Source organism: Serinus canaria, chromosome 2, assembly GCF_022539315.1.
Source record: "Serinus canaria isolate serCan28SL12 chromosome 2, serCan2020, whole genome shotgun sequence".
In the NCBI taxonomy this organism is placed as follows: domain Eukaryota; kingdom Metazoa; phylum Chordata; class Aves; order Passeriformes; family Fringillidae; genus Serinus; species Serinus canaria.
In genome coordinates, this window is record NC_066315.1 from 4,946,177 (window position 1) to 4,972,165 (window position 25,989).

A 25,989-nucleotide genomic window follows, 5' to 3' on the forward strand; every position below is an offset into this window, starting at 1 on the left:
TATTTCAGTTCCTAGCTGATGGAAATACCATGAAAGAAACACGTCTTAAATGATCTTAGCCTCATAAATGGCTCTTTGAGACATTGAGAAATCCTGTAAAACTAGAAACACAAACAATAGGATTGGCATTTTTAAGCAGTGGCAGTGCAGGATATTTGGGTTTATTTGAGTTTATGTGGAGTAATTTTCATTGCTCAAATAACCTGTTTGCATCTTATTAAAATTGCTCTACAGCTGTCCTTCAAGAGAAATGATGGAAGTTGAGATGGAAAAAACAGGGAGAAGAAAGGAGTGTTGAAAAATTTTTGAAGATGATCTCCAGATAACAAAGTCTCCCTTATTTTTGCAACTGGTCCTACTAAAGGAATAGGCAAGGTCTCAGTAGATGTTTTTTTTTTTTTCTTCTGATTGCCTGAAAATAGATCTGCTCAGTTTATTATCATCTGCTCTTCCAGCTCAGCCTTCAGTGTGGAACTGAAAATGATGTCCCTGTTCTTCTTTTGGCATGTCTTTCAAATTCACAGGGTTCTAGATGTAAATCAGTGCATTCTGGTAATGTACCTCTTTTCTGGGGAGGAAGCAGAACTCCAATGTGGTCTGGAATACCTCAAACAAGGTGTTCATAATGCAAGATGACAGCTGCTATTTAAAACCTAACCATGGGCTTAGGGATAAGGAGTTATAGACTCTGAACTGTCCCTTCCTCTCCAATGTCCTGCTCCTAATTCATTAATGTGGGCTCTTTTTCCTTAGAGGAAAAAAGGCAAACATTAACTGTAACAACTTATTTTTTTAATTGAGATTACTGTCTGAATCTCAGATAAACTGATGGACTGAGTGATGAGGTGTCTGCCTGTAGACCAGTCAGAAGAGCTCCAGTCAGACCCAGAGGTTGGCAATCTAAGTCTGAGCCAGGCTGGAGGATACAGCTCCACAGCCTCACTTGGAGTCCCGAGGGCAGTTTTGGTCCTCACAATACAAGAAGCACATTAGAGAAACTATAAGAGAGTGTCCAAGGGAGGGAAACAAAGAAGGTGAAGGGCCTTGAGGAGAAGCTGTGTGAGGAGCAGCTGAGGACACTTGGTCTGTTCAGCCTGGAGGAGACTGAGGGGAGACCTCACTGCAGTTACAGCTTCTTGTGAAGAGGAGCAGCAGACACTGATCTCCCCTTGTGTGATCAGTGACAGGAACTGAGGGAATGGCCTGAAATTGTGTCAGGGGAGATTTATGTTGGATGTCAGGAAAATGTTCTTTCCCTGTTTCCAGTTGAGCACTAGAACAGGTGCCCAGGGAAGTTATCACAGCACCAGCCTGAGCTCAAGAAGTGTTTGGACAATGCTCTCAGCCACATGGTGGGGTTTTTGGGGATTTCTTGTGCAGGGTCTGGAGCTGGACTCAATGGTCCTTGAGGATCCCCTCCAAATCAGGATATGCTGTGATTCTGTGAGAAACAATCCAGTCCCTCCATGGGCTCCTCACATTCCCCCACACCTGGAGTGAACTCCTTGCCACCCTCCCACCCCTGAGCTCAGCGTGGGGTGAGTTGAGGCACAGCAGAGAGGAAGGGCTGCTCATCAGCTGCTCCTCCTTGTAAGGCTGGTGGGGGTCCAACACCTCAGCTGCCTTCTCCCCTGGGGGAAAGGGATATACACAAGTGTCCACACCTTTCCTGATGTACCCATCCCATCCAGAGCCCTGGACTGGAGGGTCTGTATCACCCTGGACTCATTTTTCAGATCAGAGTATGAACTCTTTGCTGCAGGATGATCCACCCACAGCATAAAGCAGATGTAGACCAAATCCTTCCAGTGACTCAGAGTGCTCTCAATGTGTGATTCAACTGGTCCATTGAGAGATGATTTCTAGGTATTTTCAGAGGAAAGAAGCACTGAGCAAAAGAAACTCAACCAGACCAAAGTATTTTTAGAGATAAAGTTTACCATCAGAACGCAGCAATAGAAGTTAAAAAAAAAAAGCCACAAAAGATCTAAAATCTTGTCTTGAGAATGTACAAAACAAAGTCATATAAGAAAAATTGCTTTACAAAGTCTCAAAATGAATTTAAACAATAAACATGTAGGAAAGCATGGAAAATCTAAACTAAGGGGTTTGTGTATACTGAATAATAAATTACAATTCTAGAAACAAAGAAAAGAAAGCAGTAACCATTCTGAATCAAGAATCTTTTATAGCATCTTTCTTTGGGGGAATGGCATTGATAGTAGCTGTAGTTCTTAGCTTTACAATTTCCAGAATCATCAAACACTTTCCAGGAACTGAAAAACAAACTGATAAATAACTCCCCCAAGTCCAAGAGTGACAACAACTCAAGATTTTTTTTTTCCTTTTCTTTTCTTACTGGCTAAGAGAAAACCTATCCAACCCACCCATCAATATGAGCTTGTGTATATATATATGTGTGTGTATGCGTGTAGGATGCCCTTCTTAGAAAAAGGTGCCTTAAAGGTTTTTGTTTGCCAATGACCAGATTGATTGTTCTTTAATTGATCCTTCCTTCTGCAGTAGTTCAGAGAAGCCCAATCCAACATGTCCAACCACCCCCACCAAACATTCCAGGGGGAAGTACCCTAAGGTGGTGTTGGATGGATTTTTCCCTTGTGCTTCTAACAATGCCAGGACTTTGGGTTGTGGTGCAGCACCAAGTCTGTTGGGTTGGCCAGGTGAGGGCTGTTCTCCAGTGTCCAGACAGGCTGCACTTGTCCTGTCTGTGTGCAAACACCAAGAGGATGACCCTGAGAAGTCCTTAGGGAGTAGGTAAATCCCTGTATGTAATGTGAATAAAACAGGAAAAATGTTTATCGTGACCTTTCTCTTTTGTCTTATACAGTCCTCTCTTGTTCTGCAGAATCTCCTATTTCTTTGGCTTGGAGTTGCCAAAGGTGACAAAGACCACTCCTGGCTCCTGAAAGCTCCCATTGGTGTGGAATTCTTCACCTGGGCTCTTCAAGTACCTCCGAAACACAGGTGAGGCAGATACCTCATAGTGGGGACGGGAACCCACATCGCGTGTGGAAGACGTTTGCGTCTCAGATTGCTTGGTGACTGTGGTGGACGAAGTGATGATTTTGTTTCCAAACTGGTCCATTTCCTCATACTGCTCCATGACAGTCCGGGTGGCTCCATAGAGCTTGGACCCATCGGGCCCTGTCTGCAGCTCCAAGATGCTTTTCTGCCTCCGTGGATTCTGTGGGCTGGGGACGTTCAGGGAGCGGTATTCTGAAAAGCTGCCTTTCATCCCACAGTGGCAGCTGTCTTTGGAGGTGTCCAGAGAGCACTTCTCTTTGTCACTGGTTGGATGGTTGGCATTGCCAAGCGTGTGCTGTTTCATGGAGCTCAGCCCAGCTTTTGTTTGGACTGTTTGGTCTGATCTCTTCTCTGAGGGTTTCGTTTCGTGCCCAGCAGACCCTGCTGAGGGGTGGTTATAGGAGCTAAAGCTGTTCTGAGCAAAAGCCTCCCTCTTTCCTGGAGAGTCAAGACAGTCTGGTGAAGGGCCATCCCGGGGGGAATGTGCTGTCCTGGGTGATTCTGCTGGTTTCCTGGCAGCAGACTCAATGGAGATGTAGGAAGGTGAGGAGGGAGAGCTGACACGGGACTGAACGAGGCGGGGGACCTCTAGCTCTGCCTTGGCTGCCTCTGTCTTTTCTGCCACCTTTGCACTTTCCACAGATGCTGCTTCCCCTGTCTCCAGCATGACTTCCTCTTGCCTGGCTTTGCTTGAAACAATGCTGATCTTACGGATGTTGCTACTGCTCACAGAGCTTTGGGCGCTCCCCAGAGACTCCTTGAACAGCCCTGAGAGCCCAGCAATGTCTGACTCAGACTTGAGATTGGAAACAGAATAAATAGCTTTCTTGATGGCCTCCTCGATGTCCTGGATGCGGGCGAGTGTCTGCTCCTTCAGGTGCAGAATCTCAGCACTGGCTCGCTCCAGGTCCTCAAAAACCAGATCCACTGAGGAGACACTGTCAGCGTCCTCCTTTGCCTCAGCCTTGTCCTGCTGCTTGGCCTTCTGCCGCACAACCCACTCGGGGACCTTCTCAAAGAAGCTCTTGAGAGCTTTCACATCCACTTTGCTTGTCTCCTCCTCAAACTCCCTCACTCGGGTCAAGATCTCTTGCAGCTGCTCCTGTCTCCTGAGGTTCTCAAAGATCTCCATAGCCTCCTTGACATTGCCTTTCATGATCTCCTCCTTGTGTACTGACAACCTCTTCCGACGCTCATCTTCTGTTTCTCTCTTTTTTTTTTCTCTCATAACAACCACTGGCTTCTCCTGGGCAGGTGTCTCTGCCTCCCTATCAGGACATTTCAGTTGCCTGCTGTTTCTCTGATGGTGCTCCTCGAAGGAGTTCATTGACTGCTGATGGAAGGACATTGACTGAGATGTTTGCCTCCTCTCATGCACCTGCTGCACGACTCTCTGACTATCCCACAATCCATAAGAATTAGATACACTTTCCCTTTCCACCTCGGATGAGGCATTTTGTGCAGAGCCATTTCTTCCTTTTGGAGGGCTGTTGTGACCCACAGGGGAGGTGCTTGGCTCAGTTTGTCCTGGCACATCCTGTGCCTGTGCTCTGCCAGGACAGGCTGGAGGTGACAGTGAAGACCACCCCTTCTCCTCTTGGCATAGCTCTATCTGCCTTTGAGCCACCTCACCTGGGCATCTCCTTGGAGCAGCTGCTTTATCACTCATCATTCCCTGCTTGACTTCAAAACCAACCACTCCATTTTTCATTGGCTTTGATGTCTCAGCACTGTCTGGTTCCACCTTTCCTTGCCCTCCTTTGCTGGCCTTGTACCTTTCTTCTGCTATTTGGAGAGGGGTTTTGGCAGTGTATTTTGGCATCTTTCTCTCAGGGTTTATACCCTGAACTGTGACAGACTTCTTCACAGATGTCTCTGAATTGCAGCATTTTGTTTGAACCTCCTCATAGCCTGATTGTTCATGAACTTCTACGCAGCTTAATCCCAGCTCTGTGGAGGAAGGCCTTGGCTTGTTGATCTCTCTCAGGCCTGAAGGTTTTGGAGGCAGGGGTGGAGGGATGGGTTTTGTTGGTCTGCTTGGGCTGTAATTTGCAGAGGCAGAATGTGCCTCGTGTAAGAGGTGCTCAGGTTTTGGAGGGGGAACAGGTTTTTTCTTGGGTGAGGCAATAGTTTCTGGTTTTGGAGGAGTCCTGGGCTTCTCTGCAGGACTCTGGTCACTGGGTTTACAGGACAGAGAAGGGAGAGAAGGAAGAGGGGTCTGGAGTAGTGCAGGACATCCTGGGGCTTCATCTTTGCTGGTTGGTAATGGAAGGGCACCTTCTCTTGCTGCTTTAGTTGAGGGTGGGCAATGCTCTGCTTTCATCACAGCAACTGAGGGAGGAGGAGGAAAGTCATTATCAGCCTGTGACCCTGAAGCCACTACAGCAGTCTCCTTACTAGCGAGTTGAGTCTCATTTTTCTTTTTACACACAGAATAGGACTGCCCTGCATTTCTGTATATCATAGCAGCTTTAAAATCCCCTCTGGAGACATTAACATTAGACTTTTCCAGCGACTGAAGTGTGGCTTTTAAATTACCTCGGACAACGTCCTCCTTTTCTACCAGGCGCTGTTCTGTGGCGGCACTTTGCAGTGCTCTGATAGCTGTCTGCACATCCCCTCTTACACCAACATCTCTTTCTTCTTGCTCTGATTGCTCTTTGTAATCAGACTCAACACAAGGGTTTACATAGGTTTTCACGGGTGTGGCAGTATAAAGGCCATCCTTAATGCTAAAATCTCTACTGGGCACAACTTGGATTTCCTGGCTCAATAGTTGTCGTCCCTGTACTTCTTCAGAAGCACTGACCTTTTTGTGTGATGCTATGCTCTTCTGAGACATGCTTGTGTGGGTCTTGGATGCCTCCTGGACTCTAGTGGTGGTGGTCCTGGTGGCAGTGCTGCTGCTCTCCTGCTTGGTGGATGAGGAGTCCTGCTGGTGTACGGTCGATTGAAGGGTCATGGTCCCCTGTGAGCTGACTGTCTGCTGCCTGCAGGCTGTGTGGACCTCCTCCCTGTTCCTCTGGAACTTGCTCTGAACGTGGTGCTGAATGTTTTTTGCTTCTGCTGTTGCCAGCCTCAGGCTTTGCATTGCAGCCTGGAGATCAGTCCCCAGAGCCTTTTCTTCTGTCTGAGTCTGGCTGGCTTCGCCAGGCACCACACTCTGCTGTTTCCCGTCCACTTCTGCCCTCTGAGCTGTCACTTGTGTTGGAAATGTGCCTTGTATCATAGATTTTGGTTCCTTCAAATGGGCAGTGGTGGCTTCTTCTTTCTCTGCTTTCTTGCTGGCATCTGCAACCCTTTGGATTGACTTTGTAGTCACCTTAAGCCCTCCGGACAGAACTTCTTCCTTTTCCATTGCTGTGGGCAGGGGCTTCCCAAGACATTGCACAGTGGTGCCTGCCACACCTGCTGCATGTGCAGCCTCTCTCTCTAACACACCCTCTCTGCCCAAGCCTTCACATACAAATCCCTTTTTTGCTCCCTCCATAGCCCCTGGCTCACCTCCTGCAACTGCTTTCTCCATTTGTTCTTTATTTGTCAAGACGTGTATGTTAGCCCCCTGTACAACCCGTGGGCCGCTCTCAGCTGCCCCCTCCTCCTCTGCTTGGGAAGAGATGAGGGATTGTATCTCTGACTCCTGCTGGAGATTCTTCAGATAGCTGAGGTCTCCCTTCTCAATGCAGCTCGCAAAAAGTTGGACATTTCCCTTCTCATTGTCCTCACGCTTGATGGTGGCTGCTGCTTTCTGCTCCTGAGAAGAAGCCAACAAGTTCCCAATTGTTGACTTCACATCCCCCTTGACGACTTTCTGCTGGACAGAATGGAACAGGAGGGAGTAGAGAGTCATCTTCAGTGATCCTGACTTTGTCTCCTGTAGGACCATCCCCTTTTTGATGGAAGCATCTTGACTGAGGAGACCCTGCAAGGCCTTGGCTACATCTCCACTCAAGTCCTCTTTGCCTTTAACAGCTTCACTCTGGTCCAGCAGCTGCAATGGGCTTACTTTGATCTTGCCCTCTCTGTCCTCCTCCACCAGCATGCTCTGTGCTTCCACATTCGTCCTGTGCAGGAGCTGCAGCATAATCCTTTGCAAGTGGCCTCCCACAATCTCCTCTTTCAGAATCTCTGGAGCTCCTGGGCTGCTGAGCTGGTACTTCACCATCTTCACACTCTCCATATCATTAGCTTCAATGAGGATCCCATCATGCTGGATAGCCTGGCAAGTGCAGAGAGTCTCTAAAGTCTCCTTCATGGTTCTTTCTTTCAGTTCTATTTCTATGCTACCTTCAGAAGCACCAAATTTATCTAGGGGTGTGCTCTCAAAGAGCCACGTTGTGCTTTTCACATCTGCACGAGGGATCTCCTCTTGGGCCCCAGTGCTGGCCCTCACCTCTGTGTCCTTAAGGGTGTCCATGGGCTGGGTTTCAAACAACCAGGTGCAGCGTTTTACATCTCCTTTCTGGCTGTCCTCTCTCTGCACTGTGCTCATGGATGAGCTTCTCTCTGCGTCCCCGTACAGGGAGTCCACGGGATGGTTCTCAAAGAGCCAAGTGGATGTCCTCACGTCACCCCGCTGCACGTCACTGACACTCACCATCCTCACGTACTTCTTCTGGCCCACTTGCTGGGACTCAAAGAGCTGCTTGTTGGACTGAACGTCTCCCTTCTGCACATCATCCACTGTTCTGGGCACAGACAGCTTTCCCCCTGAGAAGGAGTCAAGAGGCTCTGTCTCAAACCTCCACCGCGCAGTCTGGACATCTCCTTTCTTGATGTCCTCTTGGGTGACAGCCCTAATCACAAACACCTCTTCTTCCTTCTTGATCTGATCCAGCGGCTTAGTTTCAAATAACCACCGGGCACCTTTCATGTCACCTTTCATGATTTCTTCTTTCTGCACTGAAGTGACCTCATGGTATCCCCCCTCTTTGTCCTGGATAGCATATAAAGGTTGGCTTTCAAAGAGCATCGTGCAGGACTTGACATTAGCTTTGCTCATGGTGTCTTTCTGGATCTTCTGGAGTTCTGTCTCATCCACTTTGTCATGGATTTGGTCAAGGGAATAGGTCTCAAATACGAACCTTTTTCCTCCAACATCTCCCCCCTTGGCATCCTTTTCAGGAGGTATTTCCTGGATGCCCTCAGAGTTGTCCTTCAGGGTGTCCATGGGGTAGTTCTCAAAGAGCCAGGTGAACTTGTGCACAGACCCAGCTTCAATTGTTCCAGCATCCTTCTGGGATTTTGGCTTGGTGGCTGTGTCCAAGGGCTTGGCTTCAAAGAACTCTTTCACTCTGGACACTTCCCCAGACTGGAACTCCACACGGCTGGAGTACCGCATGGTTTTTTTCCTGTCAGCTTCACTGGCAGTGCTGCTGCCCAAGGGTTCAGTCTCAAACAGGTGCCGTACAGTTTTGACGTCCACTCCCTGCAATTCCTCCTGACTGTAGGCCTTGCTGACTTGCAAATACTGCTCCTCCTGGCCTTTCAGGGAGTCCAGAGGCTGAGTCTCAAACATCCACGTGTAGGACTTCACATCGGCTTGGGGCATGCTGCCATCCTCCTCCTGCTTCTTCTCAGCTTTCTCATACAGGGTGTGCATGGGCTGGGTCTCAAACAGCCACCGGCAGGTCTTCACATCCCCCTTCTGGGAGATCTCCCTCTTCACTGAGGGATGCTTCTCCCCATCTGTGGCTTGGAGATGAATGACATCCATGGGCTGAGTTTCAAAGAGCCACTTGGCTGTTCTGACATCACCAGCCACCACCTCTTGCTTTGTGATCCCCCGTATTATATCCACTTTCTTGATGCTTTCATCAAACTGGTCCAGGGGCCTGGTTTCAAACATCCACTTGTAGTTTTTGACGTCACCGCTGATGACCTGCTCTCTGCTGACAGAGGTGACTTCGTGGAAATTGCCAAAGCTATCCTTGATGGCATACAGGGGTGTTGTCTCAAACAGGATTTGGTTGGCTTTGACGTTGCCAGCTGGAATCTTCTCCTTTTCTTCTTTGGTGGTGGGCTCAGCATCAGCCTGCTTAATGCTGTCTAAGGGGAGAGTCTCAAACAGGGTCTTGAAAGATTTCACATCCCCTTTCACTACCTCTTCCATGCTGGTGGCTGGAATTTCTTCCTCAAATGCCTTGGAGATGCTGCCAAGGGGACAGGTCTCAAAGACATGCTTTCTTTGCTTCACATCTCCCTTCTCCTCTGCTGAAAGCTCTACTTTCTTCAAACGTCCCACCTCAAAATTGTCTTTGAGGGTTTCCATTGGCTGTGTTTCGAAGAGCCAGAGTGTAGATTTCACATCACCTCCAATGACTTGTTCTTTGGCTACAACACTTTCTGAAGCTTCTCCTTTCAGGGAGTCAAGAGTCTGGGTCTCGAAGAGCAATCGTTGTTTAGTGACATCTGCCCCTGTGACAAAATCTGTTGAAGCCTGGAAGTCCTGTTCTTCAACTGTGATTTCCCTGATGGCATCCAGAGGCTGAGTTTCAAATATCCACCTTGCTCCACTGACATCTGGCCTTCCAATTTCTTCCAGTGAAATCCCACGGATTATCTGCACTTTGGAAGTGTCCTTGTTGATGGTGTCCAGGGGCTGGGTCTCAAAGAGCCAGCGAGCCGTCCTGACCGCATTGGTCTGAATTTCTTCTCGGCAGACGGACTTGATTTCATGGATAGTCCCACTTTTGTCTCTGATGGCACAGAGGGGCTCTGTTTGGAAGAGCCTGACAGTCTTCTTGACATCGCCTTTAAGCTCCTGGATTTCTGACTTGAGTTGTAGGATGCTCTTCTCCTCCACTGAGGAGCAGCGTCCTATGGCATCCAAGGACTGTGCTTCAAAGAGCTGTTTGGCCCCTTTCACGTCGCCTCCCTGGACAGGCTCCTTGAGAACTGCCTCCTGCACCTCAGTTTCATCTGAATATAGTTTATTTAATGTGTCCAGTGGTTGGGTTTCAAAGAGCCACCGGGCAGTGCGGACATCCCCTCTGGCAAGGTCTGTTTCCGATACCTTGGCTGATGTTGACAGGTTGTACCCATTTATGGACTGGCTTTCAAACCTCAGGGAAGTGCTTTTCACATCCCCACTGGGAATGATCTCTTCTTCTGTCAGCTTCTTCGTGGCTTGATGGTCCCCAATGGAGTCAAGTGCCCAGTTCTCAAAAATCCAGCGCATGGACTGAACCTCTCCAGGGAGAACTTTATCCAGGTTCACTGAGCCCTGTGCATTGGGATCCTCGGTGTTAAGCATTTCTGCCAGGTCCTCAGTCACAGCTTCCTCCATGTTCTTCCTGAGCTCGGGGTGCATGTGCCTGTAGAGCCTCTTCAGCTCGTTCACCTGGCGCTGCTGGTAGAACTTGGAGAAGGCTTGCTTTGGAGGAGGCACGGGGAGTGCATTGAGATCCTGAACCCCCAGAGCGACGACCTGGACTGAGCCAACGGCTGGAGGGGGGGGCAAGTCATCTTCCATTTTCTGGATGGCAACTTTAGATGATTTCTGAGCCTCTGACATCTTTGGGGAAACAGTTTTAAATGTCAGCATCACCTCTCACCCCCCTTCCCCGTGGCTGTTAATGGAGTGAATGGCAAAGGGGAAAGCCAACAGGGGAAATCCATGCTCCCAGTTAGCTCCATACCTTTGGTTCAGTAGCACACAGCACTCCAAAACATCACATCACTGCACACGCTCCAGGCTTGGTGTTAGCCCTGGTTCCACAGCAAAGCAAGGTTTCTAATCCAGGTGAGATGGTTAGTCTACAATTCCCAGGATTCAGTCCAGCTAGAGCACAACACAGGTGTTTAATTTGGGCTATGTGACCAAGAGAGAGTGGCCACAAGAAGGATAAGGCTGACTTAGAAAAGTCAGTGAAAAGTTAACTTCTCTCTCCTGCTGGCCAGTGTCCAGAACTCTTGTGTCCCTGGCTGAGGACCTGCAGGGAACAAGAGGTCTGGGTGCAGGAGAAAGCCAAGGAGCTCTTTGTGAAGAGGTCTCAAGAAGAAAATGGGAGAAGGAACCAAAGTGTCAAACTGAGCTGATGAGGTTGGCTGGTGAGGTAACATGATGAGCTTTTGGTAGCACTGTGGGGTGCCCACTCCTCACTGCTCAGGAGGGAGGGCTTAGGGAAGAATGTTCATCTGATCAATGATTTCTTCTGTTGCACTCAGAAGCGTGCCCCATTTGCACAAGAGTAGATGCACATTCACACAGCTGGAGACTTAAATAAAGCTCTTCTGACTTGCAGACTTGCACAGGCATGAGGCTAACTAAGGTTTGCAAACTGCTGGAATCAGCAGGCCTCATGCTCTGTGCTGCCTGAGGAGGAAAAGCAAGGCTGAGGGACCAGAGGTTGGGGTAACACCTATAGCTGGGGGCCAGGAAAGTCAGACCTGTTTATACTCAGTCAGACTGAGCTCATCTCATATTCCCAGCAGTTCTGGTACAGAAGTGAACAGAGTGGGCTGTGCTTGTCCAGCCTTCCTCTGAGCCTCCATTTCTGCAATTTTTCTCCTCAGTTTGTGCATCCTGGGCACCAAACACTGAACTGAATACCTGCAACCTGCACTGCCTGGGCATTTATCCACAGGGAAGGTAGCTGAAGCCTTTAATCATTGTCTAAAGGAGACTGCAATCCTGGTGGCTTTCCTTTCAGTAAACAGATCTGCTGACCCTTGGCATGCCTGTGCAGTTACGTCTGCAGAGTTATGCCTGGAATATTATTAGTTGTTGCTCAAAGCAATGGTGCACGGTGTTATTTCACTCTGTTACACACAGATTGTTCTGGCTAAAAATAAGTTTTGAACATTAGTAAAAGAAACCCACACTCAGAACACCAAAATCAGCATATTTTGCAGCGAGTGAAAAATGCAAATCTTGTGCATGAGCCAATGTACTTGGAATGCACTTTTTAAAATAAGGGGTTTGTCTGGTTTTTTTGTTTTTTTGGTTTTTTTTTGTTTTTTTTTTTTAATCTGTGAAGAACTTCTGAATGTGGGGAAGGGCAGCTGAGCAGCTGATGGCTATATTCAGTATGTAAGTGCTCCTGGCTGCCTTGTGTGGGTATTTAGATCACACTCACAGGCCACAAATATTTGGTTAGATAACAGTGCTTATCTTAAACATTTCCTACCTTGCTTTTTTTCTGTCTGTGGGGAGAGTGAATGGAGTTATCCTTCACAGCACTCTGGAAAAGATATGAGGAGAAATGCCATTAAACGACACAGCAAGACACATTATCTGCATATATATTTTTATATACTTGTGTGTACTAATGTGTATATCAGTTACAGAGAACTGAAAACCATGCATGTTGTCATTTCATTGGTTCATTGGCAGTTCTGTACAGCTGAGAAAAAAGTCTTATTCCAGGTTGATCATGTTTCCTAATGTCTCAGTCAACAAGCAAAACCACAAACATATTTTTTTTAAAGTTAGGGAAAAAAAAAAACTAGCACTGATTTCTCCAAAGTTTGATTTAACCTATGTATTTTCTTATACTTAAATATTTTAAAAAATGAAACTGATCTACATTTGTAATTGCATTATGAATTGCATAATTTATTATTTTGAAATTGTAAAAAAATTTCCTTGGTTCTTTAACCAGCTGTAATTTTCCAAATGCAGTGTCCACGTATTTATTTTCAACTGATTCTGCTTCATCTGGACCTCTCCCTGATAACACTCAAGAGAGTGCATCTCTGAACAGAGGCCCCATAAAAGGTTCAGAGAGTGGGGGAACCTGAACGTGCCAGGAGGAAGGGTCCAGTTATGAAATCCCATCTCATGTCACTCCTGAATCACCAGTGGAACTGGGAAAAGGGGAAAAATATGCCTCTTAACCCTTATAACCTGTATTATCCTGTGTCCCAATGATCAGCCTGGAGTGAGGGATTAAATCCCTGGATCCCAGACTAAGGGATAAAAACAGAGAAGCACAGGTTGCACTGCAAAGTTATGCTTGAATGTCACATATATGGACATACATATATATATATGTGTGTGTGTGTGTGTGTGTTTGTGGCATTTACATTCTGTGAAAAAATCCACACTCACCCAGGATTTTAATCCTGGGAAGCTAAGAAGCCTCAGAGAAAAGGAAAACAACTCTGATCTCATTTGCTTCTCCTGTGTTGTGCTCATGTGGAATGTGTTTGGAGATTGTTCACCCCCAGGTGATTGTTCCATTGCATTCTGCTGGGAGTTGTTTTCACTCTTTGGCCAGTCAGGGCCAAGCTGTGTCAGGACTCTGGCAAGAGTCAGGAGTTTTCATTATTATCTTTTTAGCATTCTGTCTGTATCCTTTCTGTATTTTTTAGTATAATATAGTTTAATATTCTATAATATAATGTAATATCATGAAGAAATAAATTAGCCTTCTAAAAACAGAAAATCAAATTCATCATTCCTGCCTTCATCAGGACATTCCCAGCAAATACAATATGTGTGTGTGGGGGAATGGGGGTAGCCTGGAAACATATGTGTTGTTCTGTATTGATTATTTCCTCCATGGATGTATATGAATATAAATGTGCAAATAAAGAAGAAATCTTATTATGAGTAAACTGTACAGGCTAGTGGATGTAAGGCTGTGTGTGTGTGTGTGCTTGGTGTGTGTGTGCATGTGTGAATTTAATAAATATGCGATACATGCGTGAGTTTGTGCACATTTGTCTTACATTTGCAAGCAGCAAGGGGAAAATGGTCACTTTTGGGAAACCAAACATGGTGTTTCCTCAGATTTACAAAAGCAGACACATTCTCTTGTCACCCTCTCAGAGCCACTTGCCGGAGGGGACATTGCTGGGATGCCGCTGGTGGCGGGGAGGGGAGGACCCGGTCCTTACCGGCTGTGCGGGGCTGGCGCCGGCAGCAGCAGCTGTCTGCGAGAGATACCGAGCCGACAGCTCCTTCACGGAGGGTGCAGAGCACCTCCCTCGTCCTTGCTGAAGTGTGTGGCTGGTGCTGCCTGATGGGTCTAAAAATGACCGTGCCCGATCATCTGAAACAGGGACAGAGGTGTGCGGTGAGCCACGGGCAGGAGGGCAGGGCCAGCAGCTTCCCACGGGCTCTGCTGGGCTCCTGGCACTGCACACCAAGGTACCCCCCAGCCCCCGCCCTGGTCCCCAAAACTTAACGTCACACCCTTCCTGTTCAGGGAAAAAACATGGACATTCCCATCTCCTTGGTGGCTGAGGTGGATCCCTGAGCCTGGATGAGAGTGACACTTTGGCAGTGACCTGATGGCCCCATTCCTGCTTCCCTGGGCAAGGTCATTACCAAACACAAGCCACTCAGAGGACATGGAGGAGCTACACACATCCAGCTTGAGCCAATTCCTGCTTTTTTTTCTCCATGGCGGCGCCACTCTCCTATGGGTGTGCCTTGCAAGGAGTTACACCCACTCTGCCTCTCTTCTGGGAGCTCATTTCAGGAGAGATGAAAAGGATGAGATCTGCCACAGTATGTACCAGGGAGATTTTGGTAGAGCCTTCAAACCCTGCTCTGAATTTAGAGACCTGATATTTTGAGCTGCACCAGTTTCCATGGGGTCCCCCCTTTGAAAACTGGCTTCTTTCAGTTTTCAAAGAAACAACTCCAAAATGTAGCCAAGAGCTTTCTTTCTGTGTTAATCTGCCAAGTGTGAGGATGGTTATCCCCACCTCCCATCACAGACACACACAGTATGTAGAGCTTTGCACCTCTAGGGTGCCTCTCAGCCCTCCAGGTTAGGCAGGGCTGTAATTTCTCTGTTCCCACTGTACAAACACGAGAAGGTTCTCCCGTTCTCTGCAGGGCTTGTGCTGCTGCATTTGGATTTAGTGAGGTATTTGCAAAGCTTTTGGTTTAAACAATGGGCTCTCTCTCCACAAATCCAGCTATTGCACAGGCAGGAAAGGGCTGATGTACTTTTTAATACGTGCACACTAGAAGCACTGCAGCCATTCCAACATTCTTTGCCCTAAAACCGCAGCCCCCAAATCACGAAAATTAGAAAACAACAAACCTAATGACTCTTCTTCTTTGTGTTCTGAATTTTAAGTTCAGTTTTTGAAGTTTTTCTCTAAAATACTGAAAGAAAATTTGGTTTTATTTTAATTTGACAGGAAGCAACTCTGTGCACTAAAAATGTGCTTCAAATGAAATACCAGTTCCTATAGGCACAAACAGGCACCAAAAAGCCATGATGATAAGAGCAGAGGGACCTCAGTGGGTTGTCAGACCCTGCCAGCTGTGCTGCTGGAAGGTGTCAAACCTCGAGATTTCTGTTGCCCTTTATTCCAGCTGCTCCTGCAGGTGTGCAGGCATTTTGATGCAGAACCAAGGCTGGATACATGAGGAAGCAGTGGGATACAATGCAGATTTAGCTGCCCAGCTCTGATGGAGGTCACTAGGACACCAGAGGAGGAAACAGAAGGTATTTCCTTAAGGATTTTTTTTCTTCCCTAAATCTCCATTTAATGTGGCTCCTCTCTCCCTCATTTCTGCTGTCCACAGCTTAAACACTGAGTCAAAGGGAATTATCTGTCTACAGCCACTGCACACAGTGGCAAGGCTGGGGCAGACCTGATGCATCCTGAGATAGGCTGTAAGTTTGCAACCACCCTCTGGTTGCATCATTTTCCCCCAGTCTGCTCAAGATATCCCAAACTTTGACTAGATCATTGATTTTTGAGATGAACAGCATCCAGGAAATCATAGAATGGTTTGTGTTGGAAGGAACTTTGGAGAACATCTTGTTCCAACCCTCCTGCCATGGGCAGGGTTGCCACTCACTAAATCAGGCTGCTCTGAGCCCTGTCCAAGTGCCCTTGAACACATCCAGGAATGGGACATCCATAACTTTGGGCAACCCATTCTCACTACCCTCACAGTAAAGAATTTTTTCCTGATATCTTATTTTAATCTTTTCTCTTTTAGTTTAAAACTGTTTCCCTTTGTCCTAGGGACATCAGGAGGGTCCTTGCAGCTGGGACTTCAGAAAATTTTGGGGAATCTGAAAAAATTCCTTTCTGAGAAATTTGAAAAATCTTGTCTGGGAATGCCTTTCTTTCATCCTACATTGCTGAATTACCTACTGGAAAGGCAGAAAAGAGTCCAATCAGTCTGGCAAACAGCAAGTTTCTTCTTTGCATGGTAATGAGATTTGACTAAATCCTGCAGTGAGAGCAATGGGGAGAACTGGGCACAGTGATCCTTCAAGGTAGAAAGGAAACCAAGGACACATTTTCAGCCTTTCTGGGGGTGAAAATGAACACAAGCCCTTGGCTGTCTTGAAAACCACATCTAGGAGGTGGGAGCACCTCATGGCAAGGCAGGGACCCTGCCTAGGCTGACATGAGTGTTCTGTGTTTGACCACTTTGTTGAGAAGTGCTTAGCAAAAGCATCCCTGTGTCCATGAGCTGGGCTGGTGGTGTTTGATGGTCTCCTCCCACCCAAGGCTATGGGCATTGGTGCTGAGATGATTTAATTTGTACTGACCTATAGGACTGTAGGTTCACATACTGCACAAAGAAAAACAACATGCCCCTCCAGCCATGAACAAACAGTGCAGCTGAAGGAAGATTTCCAGTTCAGGCAGAGGGAAATAGCACAGTGTCAGTGTTGCCCGTTCCTTCACCCCTTAGCTTGGATGGATGAAAGGCCACAGGGCTTGTTTTAATGACAGATATAATTAGATACAAGGCTTTTGTTGAAGGCATCCCCTTATTGCTTCCTTTTTTTTTTCTTCTTCCCTTCTCATTTTTGACTATGTTTTTTTTTTCAGTGCACAGGCTGTGCACAGCTCTGTGTTTGCTTATCACTTCTCACAAAGCCTCCTGCCTTGGAGAAGGGCTGCTCCAACCCTCTGTGCTGGCTCTGCCCTTGCACAAAAATCTGGTCTCTGCCTGACGAAACAGGCTGCTGCCTCCCTCGAAATCGCTAATTATAGATAAGAGCCGAAGAACAACAGTTCGTTCTGCTAATGAGAGGGCTGATCTGTCACTTGTGCCCGGATAGAGACATCCGAGCGACACCGAGGACACGCCAGGAGCTGGGAGCAAGGTGCGGCTTCAGAGCATCCCCCGGGAGGGAGCGGGGAGCTCCCCGGCGGAGATGCTAAAGCACAGCTAAAGGTCGCTATGCACGCCAGGCTTAGGGTGATATTTGCTGTGTATGAGGCGGAAGCCGAGTCTGAAACCAGGGCTGGGCTCCTCATTTCTGCCTCGCTGAGCTAAAGGGCTCCGCTGGCGCGCTCGGCATCCGCCCCGGCGCTGAGTGATGCATCCCGCGCCGCGCTGATTGACTGCGCGACTGCGGCCCCAGGGGTGTTAAACACGATACCTCAGGCATTAAAGCATCCCCTGTGAGCTAAAATAGGAGGAAAAGATCTCCTGAAGCCCCCCTCCTCCCGTCCCACACAGCGGCTGGCACAGCGGCCGACGGCGCTGCTATCCAAATGAAGGATACAGGGAATGCTCCTCCCTGCTGGCGTTTGTGGGCGAAATGTCCTTCGTGTCACTGTCTGGCGCCGGATGAATCTGCACATTTTGTGTCAGGGGCTGCAATGTTTGGATTGCCCATAAGGAGCAGCTGTCGGGCTTCTTGAGCTCTTCCCTTGCCCCGTGTATGTGCAGGTCGAGCTTGGTTTACAGCCCCTCTGCCCTGTAAGTCACACCCCAGGCAGGCAGGGAGGAAACTTGCAACAGGGCAAAAGAATTCCTTGTATTCGTTTGTACTCACAGATATTTCTAAACACAGGGGGAGTAGGCAAGGCAACGGGGGAAAAAGATTCATATTCATCTGAAAGTTCACTCACTTCCTCTCCAATTATTGCCCATAAATCACTCAACTGCTTTGTCTCCTGCTGGAGATAATATTGCAGGTCTCTTGCACCAGAATCATCTTACACCTGGCAGCCAGCTCCTAACAAGTGGAAAACAAATCACCAACAAAACCTCTGCCCCCTCCCTCCCCTGAGAAAACCCCATCTCAGCAGTAGCAGGGCAGCTCTGTCTCACTCTGCTTTCTATTTAAACCACTTTATCCAAGGAACAAACAACGTTACCCACCTGTTGGTGTCCACCACCTCTGCTGCTGGCACTCCTTCACAGCCCGGCTCCCACCACCAACCCCAGTGAGCTACCAAGCGCCTGAGTCACCTATTAAAAAAGGAAGCTGCAAGCTCAGCACCAGTCTCCTGGGTCGCCTGGCCAACCACATGTCATCAGCTGTGCTCCCAAAATCAGCCACCCTGAGCAAACACAGCTGCTAAGCAAAGCCCTTTGTGCCGCCGCCGCGCGCGCCCCATGGCACTGCTGGAGCTGGGCTTGTGTAACGGGGCCTGGGAGCAGATGGGGGCTTGCACGGGGCTTGTAAAAGTCAGGGATGGCCTGTGGGGCAAGTTCTGCTGGGCTTCTGTCCCTTTCCATTGCTCACTGATGGGAGCAGTGCTGCAGAGAGCATCTCCTCCCGAATCCGGGATTGTCCACCCCCTGCTCAGTGTCTGCTGGCTTTGCTGCTCTGCAGGTCAGTTTTAGGTTTGCCTTGTTGGCTGCTGGGCCTGGCCTGTCCTGTGCCATGGAGCACAGATGTGCTGTGGTCTCATGCCTTGGCTATGCCATGCCTCCAGTACCATGAGACACTTGGTGCATCTCATGGAGCAGGACACAAACCTAATTCTCAGAGGCTGGTAGGAGCAGAGGGACTCCTGTCCTGGAGTCCTGGGGCAGTCAGGGCAGGAAAATAAGTGATTTCCTCAGATTGTGAAAGCAACTTTCTCTTCCAAGAGAATGGAGGTGAATTGACAAGGAGGTGCTGCTTTGTGGCTCTCTGGGCTGGTTGTTTCCTGGGAATTTGGGGCTGGTATTCCCCCCTGCCCAGGATCAGCCATGGGTTACCCCCATCAGATGGTCACTACCAGCTCAGCCTCCTGACCCAGGAGTGTGTGACACCCCTGTGTGACTGGACATGTCTCCAGTACCACCTGCTTGTCCCTGCTGTTCATCCCAGTGAAACATTAGCACCTCACTGACCTGTCCCAAAGCTGGAAGCACATCCCTGCAGATGGGAATTCCATTTATAAGTGCCTCTGCCCTTAGAGGTGGCAGCTGCATGTGCAGAATCACATCTGTCCCATCCCCCTCCCAGTTTTTGCCCCCAGAGAATCAATTTCCTGACCAAAGTGACTCCTAAATACCAGCACAGCTCCATGGCTGGCCTGGGGGAATTTGCACAGATGGGTGAGCACCCATAAAAGCTGGCTGGGAAACCGGTGCTGCTGCTAAATCCAGGAGCCAGGCAGCCCATTGGGGCTGCTCAGCCAGCAGGGAAAAGTTTAAATCTCTGCCCTAACCCCTCTTCCAGCAGCCCTGGTCCACAGGGAACCTCTGCCAGAGGGGACACATTCTGAGGGAGGTGTGGGAAGCAGGGCAGGCTCCCTGCTGTCCCAGTTTGGAGGCTGCTGGAAAGGTGAGTGGTTCTGGGATGGGTGGGCAGGGAAGGGTAATTCTGGGACAGAAAGGATTTGGGCAGGAGAGGATCTCTATCCGTTCCTCATTGCCCTCATGACCCACTCATGAGGCTTTAGAGAATGTTAAAATAGCATTTGTTTTCTTCTGAGGGAAGGGGGAAAAAAGGTGGGACAAAGGAGCAACAGGGAGCATGGATGGGATTTTAGAATCTAGCAAAGACTGAGGACAAGTCATGCTCTAAAACACTCTGCTCACCCTCATGGGTGCTCCCTCCTGTGATCACACTTTGTTCTCTTTTCAAACCACAGTACTTTCTCTCATTTTCAGTCCTACAAAGAACTGTGAGTGTTTGAAATTCAAGCTTTTTCTTTCTGCTGTGGATCAGCCCATTATGTGCCAGAGTGGCAATTGTAAACATGTTCTTTTGACATAGAATTCATGTGATTTTTTACTGGTTTGGTCCAAGAGCACCTGCTATAACTACATTCTAGGAATTGACCTTCAAAAGTAAGTTACTGGGATTTCCTCATGCTCACCTACCAACTCAGATATAAGAACAGCACTAATTGCAGTTGGATGATTAATAAAAATCATACAACCTAAAAAGGCTTTTTTTTTTCTGATTCAAAACTTTCATGAGCACACCTTGTCCTTTCAAATAAATTTGTCCAGCATCACTTACAATAGATCCCTGATTTGGAGGTGGGGAGCCTTGCTGGTATAGAACATAAATGTAATGACTAACACATATCAAATAAATGGAAATTATTCCCTTTTGAAAGGGTTTAAGAGAGATTTTGCTCTGTCTGCAAGCCATATCTTGCAATTATTAGGGGAGCTCTGGTACACAGAGTTAATAGCTGATTTCTGGGCTGGAAAGAAAAGCACCAGAAAGAGAGGAAGGTGCTAGACAAAGAGGTAAAATAAAATAAAGTAACTAAAGACCAGCTGTGTTGAAAAGGAAATATGATTTAAATTATCATTTCTTGCTTTTAGGAATTTTCTACTAATTATAGTAAAATAATTAATGTTCTGCCCACATGTAAAGTTGCATTTGCAAATCTGAGAGGGTGGGAGGGGGTGAAGGAAAAAAAAAATCTACTGTTTCCTGCCCTTGATTTTCAAAATCAGATCTCTTTTCAATTTCCAGCACCTCCAAACTGAAGGTTCATGGTCTTTGGTCACTTCTGCAAATGTTTTTGGCTCTTTGGTATCAGCTGGAATGTCCTTTGCAGGAGCAGCATCATGACCCCCCAGGTAATTTAGAGAGCTTCTGAGAAGAGTTGGGAAAATTTAGCCTCAGGCAGAGCTGAGTATCTGCCCCAAAGCAGCTCAGGGCTATTTCTGGGCTTTGCAAAAATCCAGGAATGTGGAGGACTCTATTCTGGGCACTAAAAAAATGCCAAGAAGCTCTGCTGAGAGACAGCTGCGAGTGGCATTGCTTTGGGGACGTGGCCTTCCCGCGTGGGCCCAACTGCTGCAGGCTTGTCCTTCCTGAGGGAGGGATCCAGCATCACCCCAAGGTTTGGGTACCAAGGTGGGTGCAGCCCCCACTGTGCCCTGGGCATTGCCTCGTTCTCTGTGTCCCTCTGCTGTCACAGACATATTTTATGGAAAATCCTTTTGTAAAGGATTTTCCATAAAGGTAAAGGATCTTTACTTCTGAGAAGCTGAGAAGCTGCAACTTCTCCATGTTTTGCTGCTTTGGAATGTGATTTGGAAAATTGTTTATCCAGCATGGGAAATTGTTTTTACTTGATGACCAATGACTGCCCTACCTGTGTCGAGGCTGTGAGCGGTCACAGGATTTTATTATCATTCCTTTCCTTTTCCTTGCTAGCCTTCTAATGAAATCCTTTTCTCTCTATTCTTTTAGTATAGTTTTAGTATATTATTTTCTTTTAATATAATACATATCATAAAACAATAAATCAGCCTTCTGAAACATGGAGTCAAGGTTCTCATCTCTTCCCTCATCCTGGGACCCCTGCAAACACGCCCACACTCTGCTAAGTCAATAAAGGGTTAATGAAGGCCGAGGGGATGTTTAGTGATCTGTCCCTGCTGTGTGTCCAGCACTGCCCCTGGCACATCGAGGGTCACACCCCGATCATTCTCGTACCCTCCAGCGACTTTATCTGCTATTCACAGTTCTTTTTCACTGCAGTGGTGATAAACACCCCTGCTTGACATCCATTTCCCCACTTCTCTGTCTCCTCTATCCCATCATCAGCACTGGTGTGGAGGGGCTTGGCAGATGGCATGCAAGCAAAGATGAGTTAGCAGAAGAAATAACAATTGATGATTTTTGAGTGTATGTATAGCAAAGAATAAGACAAGGCTGTCAGCACAGAAACAGATTAGAAAAGATACAGGAAAATTTTTGTAAGCTAGATTATGTGCATAAGTAGATGTGTAGATTGAATAGCAGATAAGTAGATGCTTTATTAAATTTCTCTAAAACTTTTACTAATTATATTGATGCTAATAGTTTGCACCAATAAATATAATAAGTTATTGTGCTGTAGTTACTTGTTTAAAGTCACAGACTTTGTTAAGAGTATATAAGCTGGAGAACATGCAAAATAAAAACTTTTTCTTCTTAGACCCTGATCACATGTGTGTTTGTCATGTCCAGCCTAACAGCTGGACATAATAAACACACATGTGATCAGGGCCTAACCTGACACACTACTTTTATCCCAAACCCCTCTCCCAGGGTCTGTTCCCTCCTGCACTGCAGCATCTCAGCCTCTACAGCCCAGAGTTCAGGATGACCATTCATGACAGCAGCTTCCCTCCCTCTAAAACCCCCTTCCCCAGGAAAAGCAGCTCCCAGCTCCCCTGGAATAGCCTCAGCCTGGGGAGAGGGCTTCCTGGCATGCCACAAATACCAGACCTTTTAAGGGAAGCCCTCTCTCCCCGCTCTGAAAAGATACCTTGGGAATGTGTGTGCAGGCATCCGTGAGCATCCCCAGGCTCACATCCTGCCTGGGATGCAGGGCCCAGCTGGGACCAGGCTCCTGCACCTCTCAGCATTTCTCTGCCATGCCATGGTGTTTACGTGGGGGCATTGCAGGGATGCCACGTGCCCTGAGGAGCTGAAGGGCCCTGCCTTGCCTTTCTATTCCTGTCCTGGTGTTTCCATGCTGCTGTCAGCTCTGCATTGCTGGCAGCCAAGAAAATTTAATGCTGTTTTGGATGAGAGAGTCACACCCCAAAGCAGTTTGGCAGTATTCTTTAAAGAGAAAACCCCAAACCCACTTGTAGCTACTGAGATTCCCAGGAATTTCCATTTGTTTCTGAGTGAGGCAAATTGCCAGTGAGAATATGGAAGAGGAGAGAAATGATTGGCTTGAAAGTGTAAGATGCCAGTAAGGTACAGTACTTCCAGGAAAGATTCCTATTACTCTCTTCAGACCCAGTCCTGGGACTTTCACCAGTCCTGAAGAAGGATTTTCTCCCTCCCTGTTACTACAGGTTTAGGGCATCCTTGGCTGGTTTCCCCCCAAAAGGAAGCTTTTGTGTTCTCTAAAATACTGAGTCTATTCAAGGGCTGAAAACAACCTTTGCAAATTTCCACCCATGCTGAATCCCTTAATTGCCTCTGGTATAATTGCCACTAGAATAATTTACCACTTTGCCTGAACAACAGTATGGATTTTTTACATTTTGCCTCTTCTCACAAAATGATATCTGTACCTGAGGCATAGGGAAAGGAAGACAACTCCACCTTTCTTTCCCTAAATCCTTTTTTTCTAACCAAAGTCTGAAGGTACTTCATTTTTTTTTTTTTTTTGATACAAAGATTTGAGATCTGGAGGGAACTGGGGAAAGCTACAGAATTTCTCTGAAAATTACAGAATTACAATTTTGCTCTGAATTACAGAATTACAGTTATTCTCACAGCCATCAGGGGGACATGAATCTCACAAAGAAATATTGGCCATTGACAAATGCATGAACTGAAGAAAATACAGCTTTCAGCTGAGGTCAAGCCCTTCCCGTGGTGGCTGAGGGGCATCCCCAGGGCTAGACCTGAAGTCCTGGCTCTCCTGGTGACTAGGAGACAGCCCTTAGAGCCAAAAGGCAGATGGATAATCAGGTGGGAGACACACATATCACACATGTGCACACACAGGGGCACATTTCTGCTCCACCTTAGAGTGACACGGGTTTTTGGAGCATCCTTCCACACATGTGAGCACAAACAGGGAGTGGGGTATGGGCTGCTGACCCCACAGGCTCCTGAAGCCCTTTGTTTGGTTTAGGGTCACAAACACATTTTCCAACCCTCTCTGGAGACAGGGATTGAAGAAAGGAGGAAAGAAATTCCCTCCTTAACTAATCCTCCCTGTCTCCTGTTCTCCATGGATGTGTCTCTTGTTCTCCATGGATGTAAGATGAAGCAAAACTCATTTCCTTCTGAACAGTCCATGTTTTGCTGCCTACCCACTACCAGCCCTGAACAGGATTTGGGTCTGGAAGGTGTCCCCTCCACCCCCAGCATCCCTCTGGCTCAACTGGATCCCATATAGATTCCTTCCCCTATTTGTGCTCAAGGTGATCATAAATAACAATATTTTTTGGGGAGAGAGTAGACACTAAGATCTGTCCCCACAAATTTAAGCTTCAAAGCTGAGATTTTCAGTGTTTTAAGATAACTTTTCAGTATTTATAAGAGAAGCACACAGTTACAATGCTCTGTTTCTGTCTAGAGCACACCCAGGTGCCCTAAACCACAGTCATGAACCAAACCAAAGCCACCCTACATGGAGCACACCATGCAGCACAGAGCAGGATTTACCAAGATCCAGGCCAGCAGAATAAAATCCATGGCTTTCCATGAGCTCCAACACTGCTTTCATAGCATGGAACACTAAGCATTCTCCTTTGCCCTGCATTTTAGGATCAGTCTGAGGTTCATATTCATGCAACACTTCACCCCATTCTAATCTACCCCACAATTACTTACAGGGAGGTCTCTGCAGTCCCAACAGCTGAGTCGTGTCTCAGACAGCCCCAGTGGAAAATCTGTGTGAAACCCAGGGCCAGGCAGCCCTTTGTGTATCCCAAAAGGAGCCCTGCTCCACACCCCACACCCTCAGTCCTGCTCTCTGCCTCCCAGTGGTCTCTGGCAGCTGGTTTTATCTCAGGGTGCTGGGCTATGTTGAGAGGATGAACTACTTGGTCTATTTTAGGGAACAGTGAAATTGCTCTTCCACCAGGCTGAGTCAATCATGAGTCCCAGCAATTCTGAGCAGGGGTTGGGAAAGGCTGGGGCCCTGGCTTATTTTCAGAATTTATACATTCAAAATACCCCTGGTGTAACCTGGTAGGGGATGGGGATGCAGCCAGGCAGAGGTGCAATGGGGAAGAGGCATTTCCCTGACTCACTGTCACTCCTCAGGCTGTGATCCTCACAGCCCAGGCCCCCTGCCACCTCTGGCCACAGCCAAAGTTTTAAGAGAAATGCTGGGAAGGTGAGAGAAATTACCTACATTTTCTGATTTCCTGTTTCCTCATCAGTTCCAGAATTTCAGAAGCAAGAATGAAAAAAACTTCTTTGAGAAAGTGATTAAAGAAGGGCAACCACTCTACCTGGTTTATGGTGAGCTGGGAATTGCTCCTATCACTGCAGCAATGGGGGGTCACAGGTGGCTGCTCTGGGAAGTGTTTGGAGAGGGATGATAATAAAGCACTCAGACCTGGAGGGCTCTTGATGCCCTCAAAGTTCAGCTGGGCAAAGGGTGTTATTTTAGCATGTTAATGGTGAGTAAAACTGTGTGCCAGAGCTGGTGATGCTGCCTGGCCAAGCTAATTCACAAATACAAACATAACCAAAGGCTCTGGGGATGGTTTTCAGAGCCCAGCTTTAGCAGGCTGGGATACAATTTGACTGATGTGCCCAGCAATATTGAACCAGGCCCAGCAGTTCTCTCTGGTTTGCTTTTCTGACACCTTTAGAGAGTGTATGATTGAGAACATCAAACTTGTGGCAATGGAAGATGTGGGTTGGCTGTGCCAGTACCACAAGATCCCATCACCTGAGATAAAACACTCCATGCTCTTTGCAAAGGGCCAAGCAACTGATGCTGATTTTGCAGTTCCACAGAATCCCAGAGGAGTTTGGGTTGGAAGGGACATTAAAAATTATCCAGTTCCCAACCCTCTGTCATGGACAGAGACACCTTCCACTAAATCACATTGCTCAAGGCCCCATCCAATCTGGCCATGAGCACTTCCAGGGATGGGGCATCTACAACTTCTCTGGGCATCCCATTTCAATGCCTCACTACCCTCTGAGTAAAGGGTAACTTCTAATGTAAATCTCTCCCCTTTTAATTTTGAATAATTCCCCCTTGTCCTCTCACTATGTCCCCATGTAAAAGGTTCCTTTCCCTCATTTTATAAGCCCACTTTAGGCACTGAGAGGCTTAAGTTTTTTCATGCACTTCTCCTGAGTAGTTCTGCTGGACTTTTCCTTTTCC

At 47.5% G+C, this 25,989-nt stretch overlaps 1 protein-coding gene and 1 long non-coding RNA gene across 3 annotated transcripts; both read right to left on the minus strand.

The window, feature by feature from the left end:
* Window positions 1-1,985: 1,985 nt before the first annotated feature.
* XIRP1 (xin actin binding repeat containing 1) lies at window positions 1,986-10,561 on the minus strand. Its single transcript, XM_030227832.2, has one exon. The coding sequence runs from the start codon at window positions 10,559-10,561 to the stop codon at window positions 2,873-2,875; it is 7,689 nt and encodes a 2,562-aa protein (XP_030083692.2). The 3' UTR covers window positions 1,986-2,872.
* Window positions 10,562-12,176: 1,615 nt separating this feature from the next.
* LOC115485310 (uncharacterized) lies at window positions 12,177-24,613 on the minus strand. 2 transcript variants are annotated; one of them, XR_007776822.1, is made up of 3 exons: window positions 24,474-24,613; window positions 13,891-14,045; window positions 12,177-12,230 (listed from the first exon to the last, which is right to left on the minus strand). It is a non-coding gene; the product is annotated as an uncharacterized LOC115485310 (long non-coding RNA). The 2 variants fall into 2 exon arrangements; XR_007776821.1 differs by lacking the exon at window positions 24,474-24,613 and adding an exon at window positions 18,098-18,179.
* Window positions 24,614-25,989: the final 1,376 nt, after the last annotated feature.